General features: G+C 43.9%; 1 protein-coding gene across 14 annotated transcripts in view; it reads left to right on the plus strand.

Moving 5' to 3' along the window:
- Positions 1-26,154, plus strand: part of ARHGAP26 (Rho GTPase activating protein 26) — a 1,021,369-nt gene that overhangs the window by 700,860 nt on the left and 294,355 nt on the right. For 13 of the 14 annotated variants that reach the window (XR_011030516.1, XR_011030517.1, XR_011030518.1 and 10 more), the window contains one exon: positions 19,588-19,692. Coding sequence is in view for 9 of the 14 variants with exons in the window: in XM_068277500.1 (XP_068133601.1) it covers positions 19,588-19,692 (105 nt within the window). In the remaining 5 variants the exon portion in view is untranslated. Of the gene's footprint in view, positions 1-19,587; positions 19,693-23,881; positions 24,062-26,154 lie in introns of those variants that run through there. The other variant, XM_068277502.1, reaches the window with a different exon arrangement.

Raw genomic sequence — 26,154 nt, forward strand, 5'->3', positions numbered from 1 at the left:
TATTTATTTTTACTTTAGGTGTGCTTTAACCACTTGAGCCCCAGAGGTTTATAACCCCACCCCCCGCCCCCGTGACCTGGCCATTTTTTTTACAATTCAGCACTTCACAACTTTTGTGTATTGCACAGTCATACAACTTAGCACCCAAAATAATTTTTACCTCCTTTTCTTCTCACACATAGAGCTTTCTTTTCATGGTATTTGATTGCTGCAAAAATCCCCCCCCCCCCCCCTCCTAAATTGGCCCTACACTGTGATACATACACTACACTATACATACATAAACATTTGCCTATGGTAGGGGTTAGATTGTGAGCCCCTCCGAGGGACAGTTAAGTGACAAGACTATACTCTGCACAGTGCTGTGTAAGATGTCAGTGCTATATATACATTTATATATAAATTACAAAAAACAGCCTCCTAGCGCTGGTCAGGAGCTGGTAAGCTAATCGCTTTGGCCCGCTGTGTACAGTGCGAGCTCCTGTCAAATCTCGTTCCTGCGAGATGATGCATATATGCGTCACAAAGGAACAGCATAGTCTCTGCCAGCGCCGTCCTGCGTTAGGTGGTCAGCAGAAGGTTAATGGCAAACTGTGTTCACACCAAACCTAGAGATGATTTTGTTTTCCATTCTGTTTATGTAATTTTGTAGGTTGATAATTGATTAAAAGAGAAATTACTAATTGCATTACTTTTGAAACCATTGTTACTTTAACCACTTCCCAACCGCCTAACGCACAGGGGCGGCCGGGAAGTGGATCCCTGAAGGACCGGCTCACCCACAGAGGCGGCGGTCCTTCTAAGGGCATGGGCGGAGCGATCGCGTCATCCGTGACGCGATCCTCCGCCGGCTACTGTCACCGCTCGCCCGCCGCAACATCCCGCCGGCTATACGGAAGCGCCGGCGGGATGTTAACCCCGCGATCGACGCATACAAAGTGTATAATACACTTTGTAATGTTTACAAAGTGTATTATACAGGCTGCCTCCTGCCCTGGTGGTCCCAGTGTCCGAGGGACCACCAGGGCAGGCTGCAGCCACCCTAGTCTGCACCCAAGCACACTGATTTCTCCCCCCTCTGCCCCAGATCGCCCACAGCACCCATCAGACCCCCCCCCTGCCCACCCCCCAGACCCCTGTTTGCACCCAATCACCCCCCTAATCACCCATCAATCACTCCCTGTCACTATCTGTCAAAGCTATTTTTTTTTATCCCCCCCCCTGCTCCCTGCCCCCTCCTGATCACCCCCCACCCCTCAGATTCTCCCCAGACCCCCCCCCCCCAGACCACCCCCCCTGTTTACTGTATGCATCTATCCCCCTGATCACCTGTCAATCACCCCCTGTCACTGCCACCCTTCAATCAGCCCCTAACCTGCCCCTTGCGGGCAATCTGATCACCCCCCCCCCCACACCAATAGATCGCCCGCAGATCCGACATCAGATCACCTCCCAAATCCATTGTTTACATCTATTCTCTCCTCTAAACACCCACTAATTACCCATCAATCACCCATCAATCACCCCCTATCACCACCTGTCACTTTTTCCTATCAGATCAGACCCTAATCTGCCCCTTGCGGGCACCCAATCACCCGCCCACATGCTCAGATTGCCCTCAGACCCCCCCTTATCAATTCACCAGTGCATTAATTACATCTGTTCTTCCCTGTAATAACCCACTGATCACCTGCCAATCACCTATCACCCATCAATCACCCCCTGTCACTGCCACCCATCAATCAGCCCCTAACCTGCCCCTTGCGGGCAATCTGATCACCCACCCACACCATTAGATCGCCCGCAAACCCGCCGTCAGATTACCTCCCAAATGTATCGTTTACATCTGTTATCTTCTCTAAACACCCACTAATTACCCATCAATCACCCATCAATCACCCCCTATCACCACCTGTCACTGTTACCTATCAGATCAGACCCTAATCTGCCCCTTGCGGGCACCTAATCACCCGCCCACACGCTCAGATTGCCCTCAGACCCCCCCTTATCAATTCACCAGTGCATTAATTACATCTGTTCTTCCCTGTAATAACCCACTGATCACCTGCCAATCACCTATCACCCATCAATCACCCCCTGTCACTGCCACCCATCAATCAGCCCCTAACCTGCCCCTTGCGGGCAATCTGATCACCCACCCACACCATTAGATCGCCCGCAAACCCGCCGTCAGATTACCTCCCAAATGTATCGTTTACATCTGTTATCTTCTCTAAACACCCACTAATTACCCATCAATCACCCATCAATCACCCCCTATCACCACCTGTCACTTTTTCCTATCAGATCAGACCCTAATCTGCCCCTTGCGGGCACCCAATCACCCGCCCACATGCTCAGATTGCCCTCAGACCCCCCCTTATCAATTCACCAGTGCATTAATTACATCTGTTCTTCCCTGTAATAACCCACTGATCACCTGCCAATCACCTATCACCCATCAATCACCCCCTGTCACTGCCACCCATCAATCAGCCCCTAACCTGCCCCTTGCGGGCAATCTGATCACCCACCCACACCATTAGATCGCCCGCAAACCCGCCGTCAGATTACCTCCCAAATGTATCGTTTACATCTGTTATCTTCTCTAAACACCCACTAATTACCCATCAATCACCCATCAATCACCCCCTATCACCACCTGTCACTGTTACCTATCAGATCAGACCCTAATCTGCCCCTTGCGGGCACCTAATCACCCGCCCACACGCTCAGATTGCCCTCAGACCCCCCCTTATCAATTCACCAGTGCATTAATTACATCTGTTCTTCCCTGTAATAACCCACTGATCACCTGTCAATCACCTGCCAATCACCTATCACCCATAAATCACCCCCTGTCACTGCCACCCAACAATCAGCCCCTAACCTGCCCCTTGCGGGCAAACTGATCACCCACCCACACCAATAGATCGCCCGCAGATCCGACATCAGATCACCACCCAAGCGCAGTGTTTCCATCTATTCTCTCCTCTAAACACCCACTAATTACCCATCAATCACCCATCAATCACCCCCTATCACCACCTGTCACTGTTACCCATCAGATCAGACCCTAATCTGCCCCTTGCGGGCACCCAATCGCCCGCCTACACGCTCAGATTGCCCTCAGACCCCCCCCCCCCCCCCTTATCAATTCGCCAGTGCAATATTTACATCTGTTCTCCCCTGTAATAACCCACTGATTACCTGTCAATCACCTATCAATCACCCATCAATCACCCCCTGTCACTGCCACCCATCAATCACCCCCTGTCACTGCCACCCATCAATCAGCCCCTAATCTGCCCCTTGTGGGCAAACTGATCACCCACCCACACCAATAGATCGCCCGCAGATCCGACATCAGATCACCACCCAAGCGCAGTGTTTCCATCTATTCTCTACCCTAAACACCCACTAATTACCCATCAATCACCCCCTGTCACTGCTACCTATCAGATTAGACCCCTATCTGCCCCTAGGGCACTCAATCACCCGCCCACACCCTCAGAATGCCCTCAGACCCCAGCCCTGATCACCTTGCCAGTGCATTGCTTGCATCTATTCCCCCCTCTAATCACACCTTGAGACACCCATCAATCACCTCCTGTCACCCCCTAGCACACCTACCCATCAGATCAGGCCCTGATTTGCCCCGTGTGGGCTCCTGATCACTCGGCCAAACCCTCAGATCCCCCTCAGACCCCCTTCCGATCACCTCCCCAGTGCATTGATTGCATCTATTTTCCCCTCTAACCACCCCCTGAGACACCCATCAATCACCTCCTGTCACCCCCCTAGCACTCCTATCCATCAGATCAGGCCCAATACAACCTGTCATCTAAAAGGCCACCCTGCTTATGACCGGTTCCACAAAATTCGCCCCCTCATAGACCACCTGTCATCAAAATTTGCAGATGCTTATACCCCTGAACAGTCATTTTGAGACATTTGGTTTCCAGACTACTCACGGTTTTGGGCCTGTAAAATGCCAGGGCGGTATAGGAACCCCACAAGTGACCCCATTTTAGAAAAAAAGACACCCTAAGGTATTCTGTTAGGTGTATGACGAGTTCATAGAAGATTTTATTTTTTGACAAAAGTTAGCGGAAATTAATTTTTATTGGTTTTTTTTCACAAAGTGTCATTTTTCACTAACTTGTGACAAAAAATAAAATCTTCTATGAACTCGCCATACACCTAACGGAATACCTTGGGGTGTCTTTCTAAAATGGGGTCACTTGTGGGGTTCCTATACTGCCCTGGCATTTTAGGGGCCCTAAACCGCGAGGAGTAGTCTAGAAAACAAATGCTTCAAAATGACCTGTGAATAGGACGTTGGGCCCCTTAGCGCACCTAGGCTGCAAAAAAGTGTGACACATGTGGTACCGCCGTACTCAGGAAAAGTAGTATAATGTGTTTTGGGGTGTATTTTTACACATACCCATGCTGGGTGGGAGAAATTTCTATGTAAATGGACAATTGTGTGTAAAAAAATCAAACAATTGTCATTTACAGAGATATTTCTCCCACTTAGCATGGGTATGTGTAAAAATACACCCCAAAACGCATTATACTACTTCTCCTAAGTACGGCGGTACCACATGTGTGGCACTTTTTTACACCCTAAGTACGCTAAGGGGCCCAAAGTCCAATGAGTACCTTTAGGATTTCACAGGTCATTTTGCGACATTTGGTTTCAAGACTACTCCTCACGGTTTAGGGCCCCTAAAATGCCAGGGCAGTATAGGAACCCCACAAATGACCCCATTCTAGAAAGAAGACACCCAAAGGTATTCCGTACGGAGTATGGTGAGTTCATAGAAGATTTTATTTTTTGTCACAAGTTAGCGGAAAATGACACTTTGTGAAAAAAAAACAATTAAAATCAATTTCCGCTAACTTGTGACAAAAAAAATAAAAACTTCTATGAACTCACCATACTCCTAACGGAATACCTTGGGGTGTCTTCTTTCTAAAATGGGGTCATTAGTGGGGTTCCTATACTGCCCTGGCATTTTAGGGGCCCTAAACCGTGAGGAGTAGTCTTGAAACAAAAATGACCTGTGAAATCCTAAAGGTACTCATTGGACTTTGGCCCCTTAGTGCAGTTAGGGTGCAAAAAAGTGCCACACATGTGGTATCGCCGTACTCGAGAGAAGTAGTATAATGTGTTTTGGGGTGTATTTTTACACATACCCATGCTGGGTGGGAGAAATACCTCTGTAAATGACAATCTTTTGATTTTTTTACACACAATTGTCCATTTACAGAGGTATTTCTCCCACCCAGCATGGGTATGTGTAAAAATACACCCCAAAACACATTGTACTACTCCTGAGTATGGCGATACCACATGTGTGGCACTTTTTTGCACCCTAACTGCGCTAAAGGGCCCAAAGTCCAATGAGTACCTTTAGGATTTCACAGGTCATTTTGAGAAATTTCGTTTCAAGACTACTCCTCACGGTTTAGGGCCCCTAAAATGCCAGGGCAGTATAGGAACCCCACAAATGACCCCATTTTAGAAAGAAGACACCCCAAGGTATTCCGTTAGGAGTATGGTGAGTTCATAGAAGATTTTATTTTTTGTCAAAAGTTACCGGAAATTGATTTTAATTGTGTTTTTTCACAAAGTGTCATTTTCCGCTAACTTTTGACAAAAAATAAAATCTTCTATGAACTCACCATACTCCTAACGGAATACCTTGGGGTGTCTTCTTTCTAAAATGGGGTCATTTGTGGGGTTCCTATACTGCCCTGGCATTTTAGGGGCCCTAAACCGTGAGGAGTAGTCTTGAAACGAAATTTCTCAAAATGACCTGTGAAATCCTAAAGGTACTCATTGGACTTTGGGCCCTTTAGCGCAGTTAGGGTGCAAAAAAGTGCCACACGTGGTATCGCTGTACTCAGGAGAAGTAGTATAATGTGTTTTGTGGTGTATTTTTACACATACCCATGCTGAGTGGGAGAAAGATCTCTGTAAATGGACAATTGTGTGTAAAAAAAAAAATTAACAAATTGTCATTTACAGAGATATTTCTCCCACCCAGCATGGGTATGTGTAAAAATACACCCCAAAACACATTATACTACTTCTCCTGAGTACGGCAATACCACATGTGTGGCACTTTTTTGCAGCCTAACTGCGCTAAGGGGTCCAAAGTCCAATGAGCACCTTTAGGCTTTACAGGGGTGCTTACAATTTAGCACCCCCCAAAATGTCAGGACAGTAAACACACCCCACAAATGACCCTATTTTGGAAAGTAGACCCTTCAAGGTATTCAGAGAGGGACATGGTGAGTCCGTGGCAGATTTCATTTTTTTTGGTCGCAAGTTAGAAGAAATGGAAACTTTTTTTTTTTTTTTTTCTCACAAAGTGTCATTTTCCGCTTACTTGTGACAAAAAATAATATCTTCTATGAACTCACTATGCCTCTCAGTGAATACTTTGGGATGTCTTCTTTCCAAAATGGGGTCATTTGGGGGGTATTTATACTATCCTGGAATTCTAGCCCCTCATGAAACATGACAGGGGGTCAGAAAAGTCAGAGATGCTTGAAAATGGGAAAATTCACTTTTTGCACCATAGTTTGTAAACGCTATAACTTTTACCCAAACCAATAAATATACACTGAATGGGTTTTTTTTAATCAAAAACATGTTTGTCCACATTTTTCGCGCTGCATGTATACAGAAATTTTTCTTTATTTGAAAAATGTCAGCACAGAAAGTTAAAAAAATCATTTTTTTGCCAAAATTCATGTCTTTTTTGATGAATATAATAAAAAGTAAAAATCGCAGGAGCAATCAAATAGCACCAAAAGAAAGCTTTATTAGTGACAAGAAAAGGAGCCAAAATTCATTTAGGTGGTAGGTTGTATGAGCGAGCAATAAACCGTGAAAGCTGCAGTGGTCTGAATGGAAAAAAAGTGGCCGGTCCTTAAGGGGTAGAAAGCCCTAGGTCCTCAAGTGGTTAAAGCGTTTTATTTTTCAGCAGTGCCTAAAACTTTTGCAAAGTATTGTTTACCTTTAGAAATACTGATTATTTTGACTTGATGGTTTCCCTGCAGGCAGCCCCTGATGTATTTTTCCTATGTATGCTCACATTGGATTGGCCAGGTTTTGACACACCTAATTTAACGAAGAATGTAAAAACTGATTTAGACATTTCCTGATTTTTAGTATTAAAAGAACACTATCGATTAACATGTTTTTTTTAGCCTGGAATTTAGAGAGTTCCTTAAGTGCTGGTAAATAATGATGTATTCAATTCACTTGCGTATCTCTTTTGTTTACTGTATTAAATTCCTTTCACTCTAAACTGACCGCAATCTGCTCTAATCTGACGGCAGAGTAAGCCATGAGAGGAGGGGGAATTCCCTCACAGTGCATCTGTTAACCCTGTGTGTGTGAGAGAAAGTCCTGTGTCTCTGAAGTGTCTGAAGAGAGCAGAGGAAATTTAACTTATAATAAGTAATTGTCTGTGACACCGCAGCTTTTCATACTTTCTTTTCTTTTTTTTTTTTTTTGCTTTACAGAGAAAAATATTTTGTAGTCCGATATGCTAAAAAACAACAAAAAAAACAAACCGCTGGCTGTGCATTGAAGTAGACACCCCCCCTATTTGAGAATGATTTGTCCCAATAGAGCTAAATTCTACACACAATAAATTAACGCTTTTGCCTCGGATATTTAACATGAAAAGCAGGAAAATGTTTACACAGCTACTTAGACATTATTTGTACATGGTCATTTTAGAACACTTGGGGGATGATTCACTAAACAGTGCAATTTCATAACGCGCGTATGGCGTAACGCTGTGTGTACTATCAGCATAACGCCACAATCGCTATCAGCAAGTACGGTAGAGCACATTCATTAGATAGGGGTTGGTAGGGAAATAATCAAGAGTGGTGTTGTTTTCAATGCGCGTAATATTTTGCACCGGTAAAGAATTACGTGCATACAACATTGTGCTATTCATTTAAATAGTGTGTAGTTCAATAGTGTATGCTTAAAAACATAGCAAAGTTAGCAAGCATTACCTAACATGCACTCATCCACCCATACCTCAAACTATTCCCTCACTGAAGGAAAATTTAAACTAAAAATATTTTAAAAAAATTAACCTTTGTCCAGGACTATTCATACTTTTTTAATGTCATACTAATTTATGTGATCAAGCACATTCAAGCATTGGGGCCAAGAACACCATGTAAATACATCTTGAAAGCAAGTAGGAGGCGCCCGGGGTGAAAAGTATCTAATGTACAATGTTAATGAGCTTGTATTAATCCTCTATAAGGTAGATCCAACAATATGAGTAATATAAAGTAGTCCTACCTTATGGGTGTCCCGTTAGGGATAAAAAATAGGTTGAAATTCAAATTAGACAGATCAGTTTAATTGGAGCACTTTAGACAACGCGTTTCACAGCTACAGCCGCTTCCTCAGGTCAATACAAGTGCCTTTAGAGACAAATGGCAGCACTCAGATACAAGCATAAAAACAATGTAGTCTATACAACATAATAGAAAATAAGAGCAACATTTAAAAACAACATCAATCTCATGAGTGAAAACATTTATAAGAATGTACCTATAAGGATACGTTAAAGTTCATAGATAAAATAACCCCAGCATGCACTGCTATATATATATCCCACCTGAAACCTGCAGATGTTCCATAGCGGTGGAGTGGTATATAAGTGCATATATCACTGGCCCCGTGTACACACATATATATGGGGCGGCTATTACCCCACTTGCGACTATGAATGGTTGCCTCCTTTGCAACCCACCTTTGTGAGTATATCATCTTAAGATCTATAACTTTACCCCGATATACTAACGTTATTGCACCAGATTGGGCTCCCGGATCTCTCTGTGTTTTTTCCTCTACTACCTTACATGTAAATACATGTTCCCTATGGGGAGAACCTGGGGTGCAGGAGGAGGGAGAGGCAACTTGGGGTCCAGAAGTGCAGGTGCCCCTGCAGAGCTCAGGGACCCTGGGCCAATTGTCCCCTTTACCTCTATGTCAACTCCAGCACACACTGTGTCCCAGCTTCAGTGTCCCCAGCAGTGTGCTGCAGTTTCACAGTACACACACAACACTACACAGTATCCACATGTTACAATATACAAGTAATAAAAGTTATGGTTGCTTGGCATTGTACATATGACCAACGCAATTTAATTACTACTTTAGAAAAATGAAAAACTACACATAGGCCAAAAACAGCATAAAATTGTAAAGGACACATGCAAACAAATAACACTCTGCCCAGTCTCAAACTATTCTAAAGCAAGTGCTGTGCAAAGCTTATATAGGCAAACAGCTGACTGTTAACATTACACGCGTAAACTTCTATGCACTCAAATTAATGTGCGCTATCTGTTTTACCGCATGTAAGGTTTTACACGCACAATGACGTGCATAATTCATGTAGCGATATAGCGCTATTCAATAGCACTGTTTAGTGAATCAACCCCTTGGTTTGATTGAGTTCCTTTAATCACACAGAGTTTCACAAAGTATACAAGTCAATAAATACATTTTACAAAAAATAATTTTCAGGTACTGTATTTCCTACTGAGGTTCTTGAAAGAGGATCTTTAGACCAAGAATCACAAAGTGATTTTTAACTTGGGAGGAATGAAGTAATGCAAGTCTGAAGCCTGCCCTGATCTGTTTCTTGCACTGCTTTAAAAAATAAGCGGGGGGGTCTCTGAAGGTTTAGAAATTATTGTAGAAGGGGACAGCACAGCTAATGAACAGGCTTGTGTGTAAATTGGAAATCCTCCATCTCAAGCATTCTAACTGCTGCAACCTTACATTTGTTAGAGTTCAGTGTCCCAGCTGGGGCTACTGTTACTTGGTAATCATTTATGTTTGACAGATATAGACCAATTGTGTTTAGCTACGGAGCATGAGTAATTGGTCGTCTATCCACATTGGCAGCAATCCCATCATGGTTTTGCATTGATGCTTTCTTCAATATCCTTTCAGCGTTTTCAGAAAGAGCAATACATTAAAACCCGTCCGTCATTTGTGGTCCGGTCCTCTCACAGTTCATATAACGCAACTACTGTCTTGCCATAGAGGGCAGCTGAGGACATAGGAAGGACTTAGATTGATGCCGTCATTCATAAGCCTTTAAGCGTTAACCTTCAAGATACTGGCATTGCGTTTGTCTACAGGGGAAAGCGCAGGGACCTGAAAAGCAACATGAAAGCATTTCCATGTCCAAACCTGTCCAAAGTAAAAATATCAAAATAATTTTTGGCTTCACTGTATTTTGTATTCTGCAGTTTTTATATATTACTAGAATGTTGTTTTTTTGTTTGTGTTTTTCGCAGTGCTGCACATTTTAGAAACCGAATGTGTTCTTTAATTTATAAAAAAAATAGATATTTTTGTTCTTTTTTTTTTTTTATGTAACATGAAAGATTTAAAAACCTTTTTTTGTTTTTTTATATTGTCTATGGCTGGGTGCACACATAACATAACGTGAAAAGCTGCGTTTTACGTCAGGTTTATACTAATATTGTGTGCGTTTTTGGTGCGTTTGTGATGCGTTTTTACTGCATTTTGCGTGCATTTTAATGCATTTGTGGTTCGCATATATAAAATACATATGCGTTTTGTATGCGTTTGTCATGTGTTTTTATATTTCCATTTATGCAAATCAGTAGGAAGACAACAGGAAGCGGAAATGCAGCATAAAAAAAATTATTTTGGGGAAAAATGCAATACATTGCGTTCCCATTGACTTTCATTATGTGCGTTTTTGATGCGTCTATTAATACGCAGGTTTGAAAGCAGTTTTTTTAATATGCGTCTTCTCCTGGGGCCCATAGACTTCCATTAGCATTAAAAACGCAGCGGTTTCCGCAATGCTTGTGTTTCTGCTATGTGTGCACCCAGCCTCAATCATAATGTATCAGCTTTCTGGCAGGGTAACGAGGGGAATAATGAGCTTGAGCGTTCCTGCTATGTAAAGAGCTGGCATACCAGATCTTTAAGCGAGCTTGGGGGACACATTAACACACCTTGGATGAGGCTTTATTTAAGGGCTGGTTCAGATCGACATTTCAACCAGCCACCCGCAGCAGCCCAGTGTCTTGTTGCAAGTGCTTTTCTGCAAGCTTGCAGGAAAGCATTTGCCGGCTTTCGGCGGTGACTTCTGGCAAACTGCATATTTCATCCCCACAGGGGGACACGGATGCATGGTGTTAAACTATCCTGGAAACAACATGTCGCTTCCAGGATCGACTAAGTGCTGGGCAGACAGTAGCGAAAGATGGGATCAAAACGCGGCATTTGCGCAAATGACAGTAAACACTGGTAAGTGATCGTACCAACGGTTATCCATTCATCTGAATGGACATCGTGAACAAGCCCGAAATTACACTAATTGTGGAGAGATAAACACTAATTTGAGATTAGGATATTGTGCTTTGTTGTTAGAGTTTCTGGGCTCTGGCTAATGAGGAACAAGTCACTCCTTCCACGTATTTGGCGTTACAGTGTAGCAACTAAACATCTGTTTTAAATGTAGCAACCATTTATTACCACCATCAGAAGTCTGGAGATTCTGACTAGGTAACATCTGAGACATAGAGGGAATCTTGATTTGATGAATTTAGAAATTGATGACTCAGAAAGACACTCAATAATGTTGGCACCCCCAAAAAAAAAAATGTTGACACTAAATGTAAATTTCATATTTTTTTTTCTCTTCACCTTTTTTTTAATTCATTAGCAGCTGCAAGTGGTGAGATATGTGTGCATGTGTCATCGCATTATTTTTGTAACAGCCTGTTAAATCAGATGCAATCTTCTAAGGTGAAGAACTCACCCCTTCCTCCTCCAGAGTTTCCAGTGGTAGATTTGCTAATTGTGACTTTCCTGAGAGCACCACTGGCCACTGCCAACACAGTCTGTGGTCCAGTTGCTTTAAGGCCTCTTTCACAGTGGGACGTTGCGTTTGATGCAACGTTAGTCGCACAACGTGCTCCTAATGCAGCGCATGTAGGTTATGAAACTAGCCGTTATTTTGCACTGCGTTATGTGTCTCTTGGTGCGCCGTTTTCGTCGCATACTGATGGAACGAAAACGGCGCATGCGTTACATTATTTTTTCTTTAAATCTTACTGAGCATGTGCAACACACATAACACAGCAAATGTGTTGCTAAACGCGCAGCATGCAGCACTTTCTAAATATTGCTACACGTTACACACAACACAAAGTGTGCACTGTGAATGTTGCACAGACTTTGTATTGCTGTGCGTTAGTCTGCGTTATAATTGTTTATAACGTGCGACTTTAACGTCCCACTGTGAAAGAGGCCTAATGCATACAATGCAAGCATGGTAATCATTTTAAGATTAGCAGTGCAGTAATCCTAACATTTGTATAGTAGTATTACGAGTGGTTATTTTCCTCCAAAGGTTGATTACATTTAGGGCTCGTTTCCACTATTGCGGTGCGATATCGCCTGGATTCCACCGCTGATGAAATCGCATGCGGATGCGATTCCCCATACGTTTTTTGCCGTGAATTCGCATAGGTGAGGGTATATGCGATTTTAACCATGTCACTACCTGTGTGTATTTATATTGGTACCTATGCGAATTTGCGGCAAAAATGCATGGGAAAATCGCATGCGATTTCCCTATTATATACATTGCATGCGATTCGCATGCATTCCACTCGCAGGCGAATTATGCGCCTCTTTTGTGCGTTTTTTCACCGCTGAAAAAACCGCACCTCAACAACGCTACAGTGGAAACAGGCCCATTCACTTGCATTACATGTGCGAATCCGCATGCGTTGGAAGCATGCAGATTCGCGATAGTGGAAATGAGCCCTTAGTGTGCACTCTGCTTTAAAGGCTACCTACTACCAGCACTAGCATTGGGAAATGGGCTGTTCATTCAGAATAACAGAGAGCCAATCACCTGTATCTCAGTAGTGAATGAATGGGAACTGAATGCCCAGTGGCAACAGGCTACACATTACTGAACTCAGTGATTTTGGACTGAAAAGCTTCATAGTGCCAATTAACATTTTAAACTGTTGCACTGATGATCAGAAATAAATATCTTTTTGTTCTGCCTTATTCTTTGAAGATGTATGCTTTTATCAGGCTAACAATAAAGTGTACCCGACATGAGATACAGTAAACATGTGTATGCACAGTACAAAACCTTTTAATAGCCAGGCTGTATTACTTTGCTTTACTTTATTTTGCTGCCTGAAAGAGTTAATTTCTAGGCATGGAAGTGACAGCTTCTGTCTTGTTGGTAGAAAAAAACATTTACATTGAAATCATTTAACTTTATCAGTTAGCCATTAAAGAGAACCCGGGGTGTGTTTAAAGAATGTTATCTGCATACAGAGGCTGGATCTGCCTATACAGCCCAGCCTCTGTTGCTATCCCAAACCCCACTAAGGTCCCCCTGCACTCTGCAATCCCTCATAAATCACAGCCGTGCTGTGAGGCTGTGTTTACATCTGTAGTGTCAGTCTCAGCTGCTCCCCCGCCTCCTGCATAGCTCCGGTCCCTGCCCCCGTCCCTTCCCTCCAATCAGCAGGGAGTTAAGGGATGCAGGCGGGAACTGGAGTTCTGCAGGAGGCGAAGAGAGCAGCAGACTGACACTATAGAGATAAACACAGCCAGCTCTGACAAGCTGTTTGTCAGCAGCGTGGCTGTGATTTATGAGGAATTGCAGAGTGCAGGGGGACCTTAGGGGGGTTTGGGATAGCAACAGAGGCTGGGCTGTATAGGCAGATCCATCCTCTGTATGCAGATAATATTCTTCAAACCCACCTCGGGTTCTCTTTAAAGGGTATTACTTTTACAATACTTTTTTCTACCTACATAATTTGTTTGGCTAACACGTGCAGAAACTTTTTTGCTACTATCACCTGGCAGAATACAACTTCTGAGGGCAGGGAGAGATAAAATACATGAACTATTGACCTTTTTCTAAGTCTGGGACACTTTATAGGCTGACACTGATAAGAGACCGTAAAACATTCAACCTACTTTGTAAATGTATAAATATGAAAGAAAACCCTGGGATACTTAGTCATTTTAGGAGTAGGAGGATACATTTATCTCATCCGTTTATTTTCACCTCAGGTTCACTTTAGGCCTGTACCCCGTATAAGTATTCATGTAGCTAAACAGGTGGGTTGTACTATAAACCTTTCTAAAATATGTTTGGTAGGTTTAATGCAGTTACATGAGGCACAATGCTTCCATTTTCGTGACATCCCCTACAAGTTAAATAAGTGTTTTGAATTTTAGCTGCCTCCATTCTCGCATATATCATTGTTAAAACTGCTCGCTGTACCATAAATGAGTAATGAAGACCTTGTTAATTGGACGACCAGCTTGTGTCTGGAGAAACCAGATTTGGCTCAGCTTTGGAGGCTGCAAAACATATTCCATAACCACTTCCCGACCGCCGTTTTTACAATTGGCGGCCGGGAAGTGCACCCCGCAAGGACCGCCGTATAGACAAATGGCGGCGGTCCTTGTAGGGGCATGGGCGGAGCGATCGCGTCATCCGTGACCCGATCCTCCGCCTGGCGGCGCTCACCCGCCGCAACATCCCGCCGGCCATACGGAAGCGCCGGCGGGATGTTAACCCGACGATCGCCGCATACAAAGTGTATAATACACTTTGTAATGTTTACAAAGTGTATTATACAGGCTGCCTCCTGCCCTGGTGGTCCCAGTGTCCGAGGGACCACCAGGGCAGGCTGCAGCCACCCTAGTCTGCACCAAGCACACTGATTTCTCCCTCCCCGCCCCAGATCGCCCACAGCACCCATCAGACCCCCCCCCCTGCCCACCCCCCAGACCCCTGTTTGCACCCAATCACCCCCCTAATCACCCATCAATCACTCCCTGTCACTATCTGTCAATGCTATTTTTTTTTATCCCCCCCCCTGCCCCCTGCTCCCTCCTGATCACCCCCCCACCCCTCAGATTCTCCCCAGACCCCCCCCCCCCCCTGTACTGTATGCATCTATCCCCCCTGATCACCTGTCAATCACCCGTCAATCACCCCCTGTCACTGCCACCCATCAATCAGCCCCTAACCTGCCCCTTGCGGGCAATCTGATCACCCCCCCCCCACACACCAATAGATCGCCTGCAGATCCGACATCAGATCACCTCCCAAATCCATTGTTTACATCTATTCTCTCCTCTAAACACTCACTAATTACCCATCAATCACCCATCAATCACCCCCTATCACCACCTGTCACTTTTACCTATCAGATCAGACCCTAATCTGCCCCTTGCGGGCACCCAATCACCCGCCCACACGCTCAGATTGCCCTCTGACCCCCCCTTATCAATTCACCAGTGCATTAATTACCTCTGTTCTTCCCTGTAATAACCCACTGATCACCTGTCAATCAACTGCCAATCACCTATCACCCATCAATCACCCCCTGTCACCCCCTGTCACTGCCACCCATCAATCAGCCCCTAACCTGCCCCTTGCGGGCAATCTGATCACCCACCCACACCATTAGATCGCCCGCAAACCCGCCGTCAGATTACCTCCCAAATGTATTGTTAACATCTGTTATCTTCTCTAAACACCCACTAATTACCCATCAATCACCCATCAACCACCCCCTATCACCACCTTTCACTGTTACCTATCAGATCAGACCCTAATCTGCCCCTTGCGGGCACCCAATCACCCGCCCACACGCTCAGATTGCCCTCAGACCCCCCCCCCCCCCCCCCCCCTTATCAATTCGCCAGTGCATTAGTTACATCTGTCCTTCCCTGTAATAACCCACTGATCACCTGTCAATCACCTGCCAATCACCTATCACCCATCAATCACCCCCTGTCACTGCCACCCAACAATCAGCCCCTAACCTGCCCCTTGCGGGCAATCTGATCACCCACCCACACCAATAGATCGCCTGCAGATCCGACATCAGATCACCACCCAAGCGCAGCGTTTACATCTATTCTCTCCTCTAAACACCCACTAATTACCCATCAATCACCCATCAATCACCCATCAATCACCCCCTATCACCACCTGTCACTGTTACCCATCAGATCAGACCCTAATCTGCCCCTTTGCGGGCACCCAATCACCCGCCTACACGCTCAGATTGCCCTCAGACCCCCCCTTATCAATTCGCCAGGGCATTATTTACATCTGTCCTTCCCTGTAATAACCCACTGATCACCTGTCAATCACCCATCAATCACCCCCTGTCACTGCCACCCATCAATCAACCCCTGTCACTGCCACCCATCAATCAGCCCCTAACCTGCCCCTTGCGGGCAAACTGATCACCCACCCACACCAATAGATCGCCCGCAGATCCGACATCAGATCACCAACCAAGCGCAGTGTTTCCATCTATTCTCTACCCTAAACACCCACTAATTACCCATCAATCACCCCCTGTCACTGCTACCTATCAGACTAGACCCCTATCTGCCCCTAGGGCACTCAATCACCCGCCCACACCCTCAGAATGCCCTCAGACCCCAGCCCTGATCACCTCACCAGTGCATTGCTTGCATCTATTCCCCCCTCTAATCACACCTTGAGACACCCATCAATCACCTCCTGTCACCCCCTAGCACACCTACCCATCAGATCAGGCCCTAATTTGCCCCGTGTGGGCTCCTGATCACTCGGCCAAACCCTCAGATCCCCCTCAGACCCCCTTCCGATCACCTCCCCAGTGCATTGATTGCATCTATTTTCCCCTCTAACCACCCCCTGAGACACCCATCAATCACCTCCTGTCACCCCCCCCCCCCCCCCTAGCACTCCTATCCATCAGATCAGGCCCAATACAACCTGTCATCTAAAAGGCCACCCTGCTTATGACCGGTTCCACAAAATTCGCCCCCTCATAGACCACCTGTCATCAAAATTTGCAGATGCTTATACCCCTGAACAGTCATTTTGAGACATTTGGTTTCCAGACTACTCACGGTTTTGGGCCCGTAAAATGCCAGGGCGGTATAGGAACCCCACAAGTGACCCCATTTTAGAAAAAAAGACACCCCAAGGTATTCTGTTAGGTGTATGACGAGTTCATAGAAGATTTTATTTTTTGTCAAAAGTTAGCAGAAATTGATTTTTATTGGTTTTTTTTCACAAAGTGTCATTTTTCACTAACTTGTGACAAAAAATAAAATCTTCTATGAACTCGCCATACACCTAACGGAATACCTTGGGGTGTCTTCTTTCTAAAATGGGGTCACTTGTGGGGTTCCTATACTGCCCTGGCATTTTATGGGCCCTAAACCGCGAGGAGTAGTCTAGAAAACAAATGCCTCAAAATGACCTGTGAATAGGACGTTGGGCCCCTTAGCGCACCTAGGCTGCAAAAAAGTGTCACACATGTGGTACCGCCGTACTCAGGAAAAGTAGTATAATGTGTTTTGGGGTGTATTTTTACACATACCCATGCTGGGTGGGAGAAATTTCTATGTAAATGGACAATTGTGTGTACAAAAATCAAACAATTGTCATTTACAGAGATATTTCTCCCACTTAGCATGGTTATGTGTAAAAATACACCCCAAAACGCATTATACTACTTCTCCTGAGTACGGTGGTACCACATGTGTGGCACTTTTTTACACCCTAAGTACGCTAAGGGGCCCAAAGTCCAATGAGTACCTTTAGGATTTCACAGGTCATTTTGCGACATTTGGTTTCAAGACTACTCCTCACGGTTTAGGGCCCCTAAAATGCCAGGGCAGTATAGGAACCCCACAAATGACCCCATTCTAGAAAGAAGACACCCAAAGGTATTCCGTACGGAGTATGGTGAGTTCATAGAAGATTTAATTTTTTGTCACAAGTTAGCGGAAAATGACACTTTGTGAAAAAAAACTATTAAAATCAATTTCCGCTAACTTGTGACAAAAAAATAAAAACTTCTATGAACTCACCATACTCCTAACGGAATACCTTGGGGTGTCTTCTTTCTAAAATGGGGTCATTAGTGGGGTTCCTATACTGCCCTGGCATTTTAGGGGCCCTAAACCGTGAGGAGTAGTCTTGAAACAAAAATGACCTGTGAAATCCTAAAGGTACTCATTAGACTTTGGGCCCCTTAGTGCAGTTAGGGTGCAAAAAAGTGCCACACGTGGTATCGCCGTACTCGGGAGAAGTAGTATAATGTGTTTTGGGGTGTATTTTTACACATACCCATGCTGGGTGGGAGAAATACCTCTGTAAATGACAATCTTTTGATTTTTTTTACACACAATTTTCCATTTACAGAGGTATTTCTCCCACCCAGCATGGGTATGTGTAAAAATACACCCCAAAACACATTATACTACTTCTCCTGAGTATGGCAATACCACATGTGTGGCACTTTTTTGCAGCCTAACTGCGCTAAGGGGTCCAAAGTCCAATGAGCACCTTTAGGCTTTACAGGGGTGCTTACAATTTAGCACCCCCCAAAATGTCAGGACAGTAAACACACCCCACAAATGACCCATTTTGGAAAGTAGACCCTTCAAGGTATTCAGAGAGGGGCATGGTGAGTCCGTGGCAGATTTCATTTTTTTTTGTCGCAAGTTAGAAGAAATGGAAACTTTTTATTTATTTTTTTGTCACAAAGTGTCATTTTCCGCTTACTTGTGACAAAAAATAATATCTTCTATGAACTCATTATGCCTCTCCGTGAATACTTTGGGATGTCTTCTTTCCAAAATGGGGTCATTTGGGGGGTATTTATACTATCCTGGAATTCTAGCCCCTCATGAAACATGACAGGGGGTCAGAAAAGTCATAGATGCTTGAAAATGGGAAAATTCACTTTTTGCACCATAGTTTGTAAACGCTATAACTTTTACCCAAACCAATAAATATACACTGAATGGGTTTTTTTTTTATCCAAAACATGTTTGTCCACATTTTTCGCGCTGCATGTATACAGAAATTTTACTTTATTTGAAAAATGTCAGCACAGAAAGTTAAAAAAATCATTTTTTTGCCAAAATTCATGTCTTTTTTGATGAATATAATAAAAAGTAAAAATCGCAGGAGCAATCAAATAGCACCAAAAGAAAGCTTTATTAGTGACAAGAAAAGGAGCCAAAATTCATTTAGGTGGTAGGTTGTATGAGCAAGCAATAAACCGTGAAAGCTGCAGTGGTCTGAATGGAAAAAAAGTGGCCGGTCCTTAAGGGGTAGAAAGCCCTAGGTCCTCAAGTGGATAATATGGTTTGTTTTAGGAGCCCAGCTGTTGCTTTCTCCTCAGTTATTGTTTATTCAGTGAGACAAAGGTGAACATTCATTTTATTGAGACTAATGTAGATAAAATATCTCCAACTGTAGCTAAATGTCATTACATCAGAAGTACAAAATGCAGGAAAAGGAAGAGGAGTAAAGCAGTACTTTGCATCAAATAAGTAAACCAACAAAATACTCAGTAGAAAAACTTTACAGGGCAGCGTACACAAAATGTACATTTTCTTGAAGCTTTGTAAACCCATGTGTAATTGTTGATATTTTATTTTCTTCTCTTTTGTTTTGGCAGCTCACTGAATCCAAGTCCAACTTCACCAATGACGTGCCCTATGTTTTCTGCTCCATCAAGCCCTATGCCAACATCCTCTACATCAAATGATTCTTCTCCAGCAAGGTCAGTTAGTGAAGTGTTTCTGCTTTTGCAGTATTTCCTTGCTGCTACTTTTTGTTATGAAACTGATGTGTTATCCAGACTGTACATTTATAAAGTCTGGTAAAAGCTGACTAGCACAAGAATTTTTTCAGAAACCTATTCCTGTAGCAGATAGGACCCCATGCATTGCCTTAAAGGGTCCTTAAAATGTGCCCAGCTTGTGTCAGGCAATGGAATTACTGCCGGCCATGGGAAGGTCCTCAGACAAAGGTATTGACAGCTGAGGAAAATTCAGTCTGATTCCAATATAATCTTGAGATGGTGTTATATCCTTCTGTCTTGAAACAGTAGCAGCTAATTGTATGCTTGGGGTAGATTCATCTTAGCAAAGTAATGTTTTTTTGTTTTGTTTTTTAAAACTATGAAAAGTGACCATAGGCAAATGTAATTAGTAGGAATGGCTCCCCTGGCTGGGGAGGAGCAATCAGATCGTTGGTCTGTGGATGTAGTGATGCTCTGAGATCCGTTCAGTAGCTAATACCCCCTTTACCATGAGAAATTTTTTTCTTTTCTCAAACGGATCATCAATGGGCTCTGTATAGCTGATATTATGTTAAAACCTCTCCCACAGTGTGATGTCAGGACCATGGTGCTGACATCCTGCTGTGGGAGCCTTGATGCATTGTGGGAAATAACAGCTGTTTCCAACTGCCAAAAAAGTAAGTAGCAGCTACTTCCACTGACATCACCTGCCAGCAGTAAAAATGTCACCATATGATAAATGTCAGAATGTAAATCAGGGTGAGGAAAAATGTTACAATTCATTACATTATTTTCACTGGAGTTCCTCTTTAAGTGTTGGCTGCATAACCCTTATGGGTCTGCCAGGAAAAGCACTTTGTTACACTAGCCAGGGGTGGGCATGACCACATGCCCTGTGCTCAGCTAGTGGCACAAAGTGCTTCTGCTGGCACACCCATAAGGTCTACCCAGCAAACACTTAAGGTGAGAGTACTCTATGACCAGCTAGGCCAATTTCACTTCCTAAGACATTGAGAGAGAGGGGTGTAACATTAGGGGCTGCAACCCCTGCACCCCTGGGGGGGGGGCCCAGGGCCCCTCTAGGGCCCACTCAGGGTTGTTTTGGGGGGGCGGAAGGGTCGCAACATTAGGAGAGAGCATGGGCACACATCAGCGGGGAGGGGGGACAGACCCCCCTCACCTCGTGCTCTCCCCTCAGTCCTCCTCTCCAGCATCTACCAGCGGCAGCAGGCGGCGGGCAGGAACACATACCTTCATGCATTTCACCGCCAGCGGTTCCTCCCTCTAAGTGTCTGACGCTACTTCCTGTTTAAACAGGAAGCAGCATGTGGCACTTAGAGATTGGACCTCCGCGGTGGATGGAGGTAGGTGTTCCTGCCTGCTCTGCTTCCGCTGATAGATGCTGGAGGGGAGCGCTGAGGGGAGATCCCTAGGTGAGGGGGGGGGGGGAATGTCCCCCCTCCCCACTGATGTGAGGCCAAGCTCTCCCCTCATGCTGCGACCCCTCTGGTCCCCCAAAATAGCCCTGGGGGGCAGCCAAACTTTTGCAGGGTGGCCTGGTGATTTCTAGTTACGCCCCTGTACTCTCTCCTGTCTCCCTATCATAGGCATAGGCGTATCAGCTGGCAACCACACAATAATCCCTGTGATCAGTAATGTAATACTCTGCATTGTGATTGCCAAGCAAGCCATATCATATCACCCTACCAATAATGACTCTTCAGGCCAGTTGTAGAATGTGGTTATGCAGTTCATGTCAGCCTTGTTCCAAACAGAACTGTGGTCCAAGGGATCACGTTGCGCTTTATATAAAGCCGATGCTTCCTCCTTCCAAGTCAGAAGAAGGAAGCATTGCAGTCATATGAAGCACGGTGAAGTGGTGGTGGTGAAGTGCTTTGGACGGCATTATGCGGGTTTCGGAATGAGCAAACCAGGATATAAAGAGTTAGGCTACGTTCACAGTGCACCGTTGCGGTGCGTCATGACGGAGGTTTTATAACGGCGGAAATCGCACAGCAATGATAAGTCATTGTGACATTCACAGTGCACGCGGTGCGATGCGCGTCAACGAGGTACATAAAAATAACGCCGATCCTGCTCTGCGTTTATGCAAATAATGCGTTGACGCGTTTAATGTTAATCTATGGTAACGCTTGCATGTTGATTTTTTTTCGCTGCATCGCACTACGTTATAGCCATTGCACATCTGTGTTTAAAAACACGGAGCTTTATACTCTCAAATGTGAGACACAAATGGCGCACATCTATGATGCAATTTTGATTGTTATGCCTCCGTTACATCGCATGCCAACGCAACCACATTACTTGCTACTTTGCGTTGCGTTTAATCTGCGTTTTGTAGCAGCGCAACGCGCGTTGGCACTGTGAACGTAGCCTAGACTATTGGGGCTGTATAGCAGATTTAATCAGTAAACTGCCTGAAAATTTGTTACAGGGGCACTATGGCCAAAAAATTTAAAATGTTTAATATGTGCAAACTAAACAAATAAGAAGTATGTTTTTACCAGATTAAAATGAGCCATAAATTACTTTTCTCCTATGGTGCTGTCACCTACAGTAGGCAGTAGAAATATGACAGAAGCAACAGGTTTTGGACTAGTCCATCTCTTCATGGGGGGATTCTCTGGGATTTATTTATTTTCAAAAGCACTTAGTGAATGGCAGTTGCTCTTTCCAACTGCCAAAAAACTGGGTAGTGAGCAGGGAAGCTGGCCAGCATCATTGTTTAAATCGTTTTTAGTGAATATCTTTACAAAGAATAAAAGCCTTGCTAAGAATCCCCTATGAAGGGATGGACTAGTCCAAAACCTGTCACTTCTGTCAGATTTCTACTTCCTACTGTAAGTGAATACAACATAGGAGAAAAGTTGGCTCATTTTACTCTGGAAAAAAACATACTTCTTATTTGTCTATGTTTGTACATATTTTAATTTTTTTTTATTTTTTTTTGCCATTTAAAACCCTCCTGGCGGTCTATTAAAAACCGCCAGGGGGCAGCGCTGCCGGTTTTTGCTTTTTTTTTTAAACCATGTAGCGAGCCTAGGGCTCGCTACATGATAGCCGCTGCTCAGCGGCATCCCCCTAGCCCCTCCGATTGCCTCCGGTGATAGGCGATCAGGAAATCCTGTTCAAAGAACGGCCATGGCGACGGGGCGGGATGACGTCACCGACGTCATGGACGTCGTGACGTCTAAGAGAGACCCGATCCACCCCTTAGCACTGCCTGGCGCTGATAGGCCAGGCAGCGCAGGGGTCTAGGGGGGCTCTGCGGCGGCGTGGATAGTGGCGAATCGGCGCGGGGCGGCGGCGATCGGTATGCTGACGCAGCTAGCAAAGTGCTAGCTGCGTTCAGCAAAAAAAAAAAATTACGCACATCGGCCCAGCAGGGCCTGAGAAAACCTCCTGCGCGGCTTACCGCCAGGAAGGTTAAGGAAGATCTACTGAAGAGTAGATTAGTTATGATGTCAGAATTGCCCAAGATCTAATATATGGAATTTCTGCATATTTACTGTATAGATGTGAACACCACTTCAGTTCCTTTTTATTTCCAGCATGTAACCTACATTTCATAACGCCCTAATTTTCTTAGACTACATTTCAAAAGTTTCATAATCATAATGTGTTTTGCAGCATTACGATTGTATCTTATTTCTTTAGAAATCCAGAGAATTTACAGTAAGATGCCATTGCTTAGAATATTTGTTTTGCACTATTGTTTTACAGCATTTGTACACAACGGTGTCTCATAGTAAGTTGCAGCATTTTAGTTGAGGTAAAGTCATTTCCAGAAAGCAGAACAAAAAAAAACATTCCTATTTACTGCTGTTACATAACTTTGTTTAAGTAACATGACCTGTTTGAGGTCGGTGACTAATACAGAGTTATGGTATTTGCTTGTGTGACTCAACAAGATACTTATCGGAGCTACAACCCACCATCTTCCAATGCAGCCATTATTGCACGTTTCTCAATTCTGCTTTTTTTCTGGTGTTCCTTATTCTCCAACTTTGACACTTCCCTTTTTCTATGTTGTCTACTTTTCTAGTGAATTTTCTGTTGAAGATAGCATTATGGGTGTGTGTTCTGTTTTGGGTGTCTGTATGTGTTCAAGTGTTTTTCATATCAATTTTCTCTTACATTCATACAGCTTGAAACAAGAATGAAAGCTATTCACAGAGGTCCACAGGAAATATCTAGTGTAGTCCAGAGAAAACAGTAGTTCTTGTACTGCAAGCAAGGATGTGTCCTCATGTGGAAACATCCAAAATGTTAATTAATTGTAACATATGATTATCTGTTACGGTATTTATAACGTGCCAACACATTGTCCAACGCTGTACAATAAACACTTCCACAGGCTAACTTAGAGAAACTCCGACCAAGAATTGAACTTTATCCCAATCAGTAGCTGATACCCCCTTTTACATGAGAAATCTATTCCTTTTCACAAACAGATCATCAGGGGGCGCTGTATGGCTGATATTGTGGTGAAACCCCTCCCAGAAAGAAATTCTGAGTACGTACTCTTGGCAGTTTCCTGTCTGTGAACCCTGTTGCATTGTGGGAAATAGCTGTTTACAGCTGTTTCCAACTGCCAAAACTGCAAGCAGCAGCTACATCACTTACCAGCAGTAAAAATGTCACCATGTGATAAATGTCAGAATGTAAATCAGGGATTTAAAATATTTTACAATGGGCAAACATTGACTAAATCATTTATACATAATTATTGTAAAAATGAAACACTTTTTTATTACATTATTTTCACTGGAGTTCCTCTTTAACTGGGAGTAAGCTCATTGGTGTGGGTTTCTCAGGCGTGGCACCTATTTAAATGGTCATTGAGAATGGGACCAGAGCAATCAGGTGTGTTCAGGCGTGTTCTTTTTAATTTGTGGTAAATAAACTGGGAATTCTTCAGTGAGTTGGCCAAGTGTATATTTCGAAGGTATCTACATTTTTCAGAAGACATTTTGTTTCCTTTGTGCTTGCACTGTGTTTACAAAACCTCTGCTGCTTAGACTATGGGAAACAAACCATTCTATGCATAATGTAAAGTTTGCTAGGACTTGCTGGGCCAAAAAGAATGGGGCATAGGATATCCAGCAGTAGCTGGATAGTGTACTGGTTAAGTGCTCTGGAGACCAGGTTTTGAATCTTGGCTCTTCCTGTTCAGTAAGCCAGCACCTACTCAGTGGGAGACCTTGGGCAAAACCTAACACTTCTACTGCCTATAGAGCATGGCCCTAGTGTCAGCAGCTCTGACGCCTTTGAGTTCACCAGGAGAAAAGTGTGAAATAAATGTTCTCTGTCTTGTCTTCAAATCAAACACTGAAAAGAGGTAAAGGTGGACTTCAGCTCCGTCTTCTGACGGCGCCGAAGTTACTCCGTGTGTGCTGCTATAGCCGTAATACCTACTACGGGCTATGGTGACGCCGGCTGCGCCCAAATCTCCTGCGCTGGATTCACTGTGTTCGTGGCTGTCTGCTACATCTATCAACTTTTACTGCATGGAGAGTGTGCGTTGTAGAGATAAATACCAAACATTTTACTTGATGCTGTAGTTTTTGTGCATTGCAATTTCTTTACATTTCTTGAGGTTTTTACTGCACAAGTCAGAAATTTACCTCACTAGTTGGCAATTTTACTTTCAAGTACAGTAATAGGTTTAGTGAATTGGAATTTGGCAAGGTGATTAGTAAAATCAGCTGTGTTCTGTATTACCAAATGCAGTAATGCTTAGTGAATTGAAGCCAAAGTGTTCAATCAATTAGGTAGGCTGGTTGGTATGTTGATATACAGGATCTTCTCAAAAAATTAGCATATTGTGATAAAGTTCATTATTTTCTGTAATGTACTGATAAACATTAGACTTTCATATATTTTAGATTCAAATATACACAACTGAAGTAGTTCAAGCCTTTTATTGTTTTAATATTGATGATTTTGGCATACAGCTCATGAAAACCCAAATTTCCTATCTCAAAAAATTAGCATATTTCATCCGACCAATAAGAGAAGTGTTTTTAAAACAAAAAAGTCAACCTTCAAATAATTATGTTCAGTTATGCACTCAATACATGGTCGGGAATCCTTTTGCAGAAATGACTGCTTCAATGCGGCGTGGCATGGAGGCAATCAGCCTGTGGCACTGCTCAGGTGTTATGGAGGCCCAGGATGCTTTGATAGCGGCCTTAAGCTCATCCAGAGTGTTGGGTCTTGCGTCTCTCAACTTTCTCTTCACAATATCCCAAAGATTCTCTATGGGGTTTAGGTCAGGAGAGTTGGCAGGCCAATTGAGCACAGTAATGCCATGGTCAGTAAACCATTTACCAGTGGTTTTGGCACTGTGAGCCAAAAGGTTGACTTTTTTTGTTTTAAAAACACTTTTCTTTTATTGGTCGGATGAAATATGCTAAT

This window comes from Hyperolius riggenbachi, chromosome 3 (genome assembly GCF_040937935.1).
Source record: "Hyperolius riggenbachi isolate aHypRig1 chromosome 3, aHypRig1.pri, whole genome shotgun sequence".
Classification (NCBI taxonomy): Eukaryota; Metazoa; Chordata; class Amphibia; order Anura; family Hyperoliidae; genus Hyperolius; species Hyperolius riggenbachi.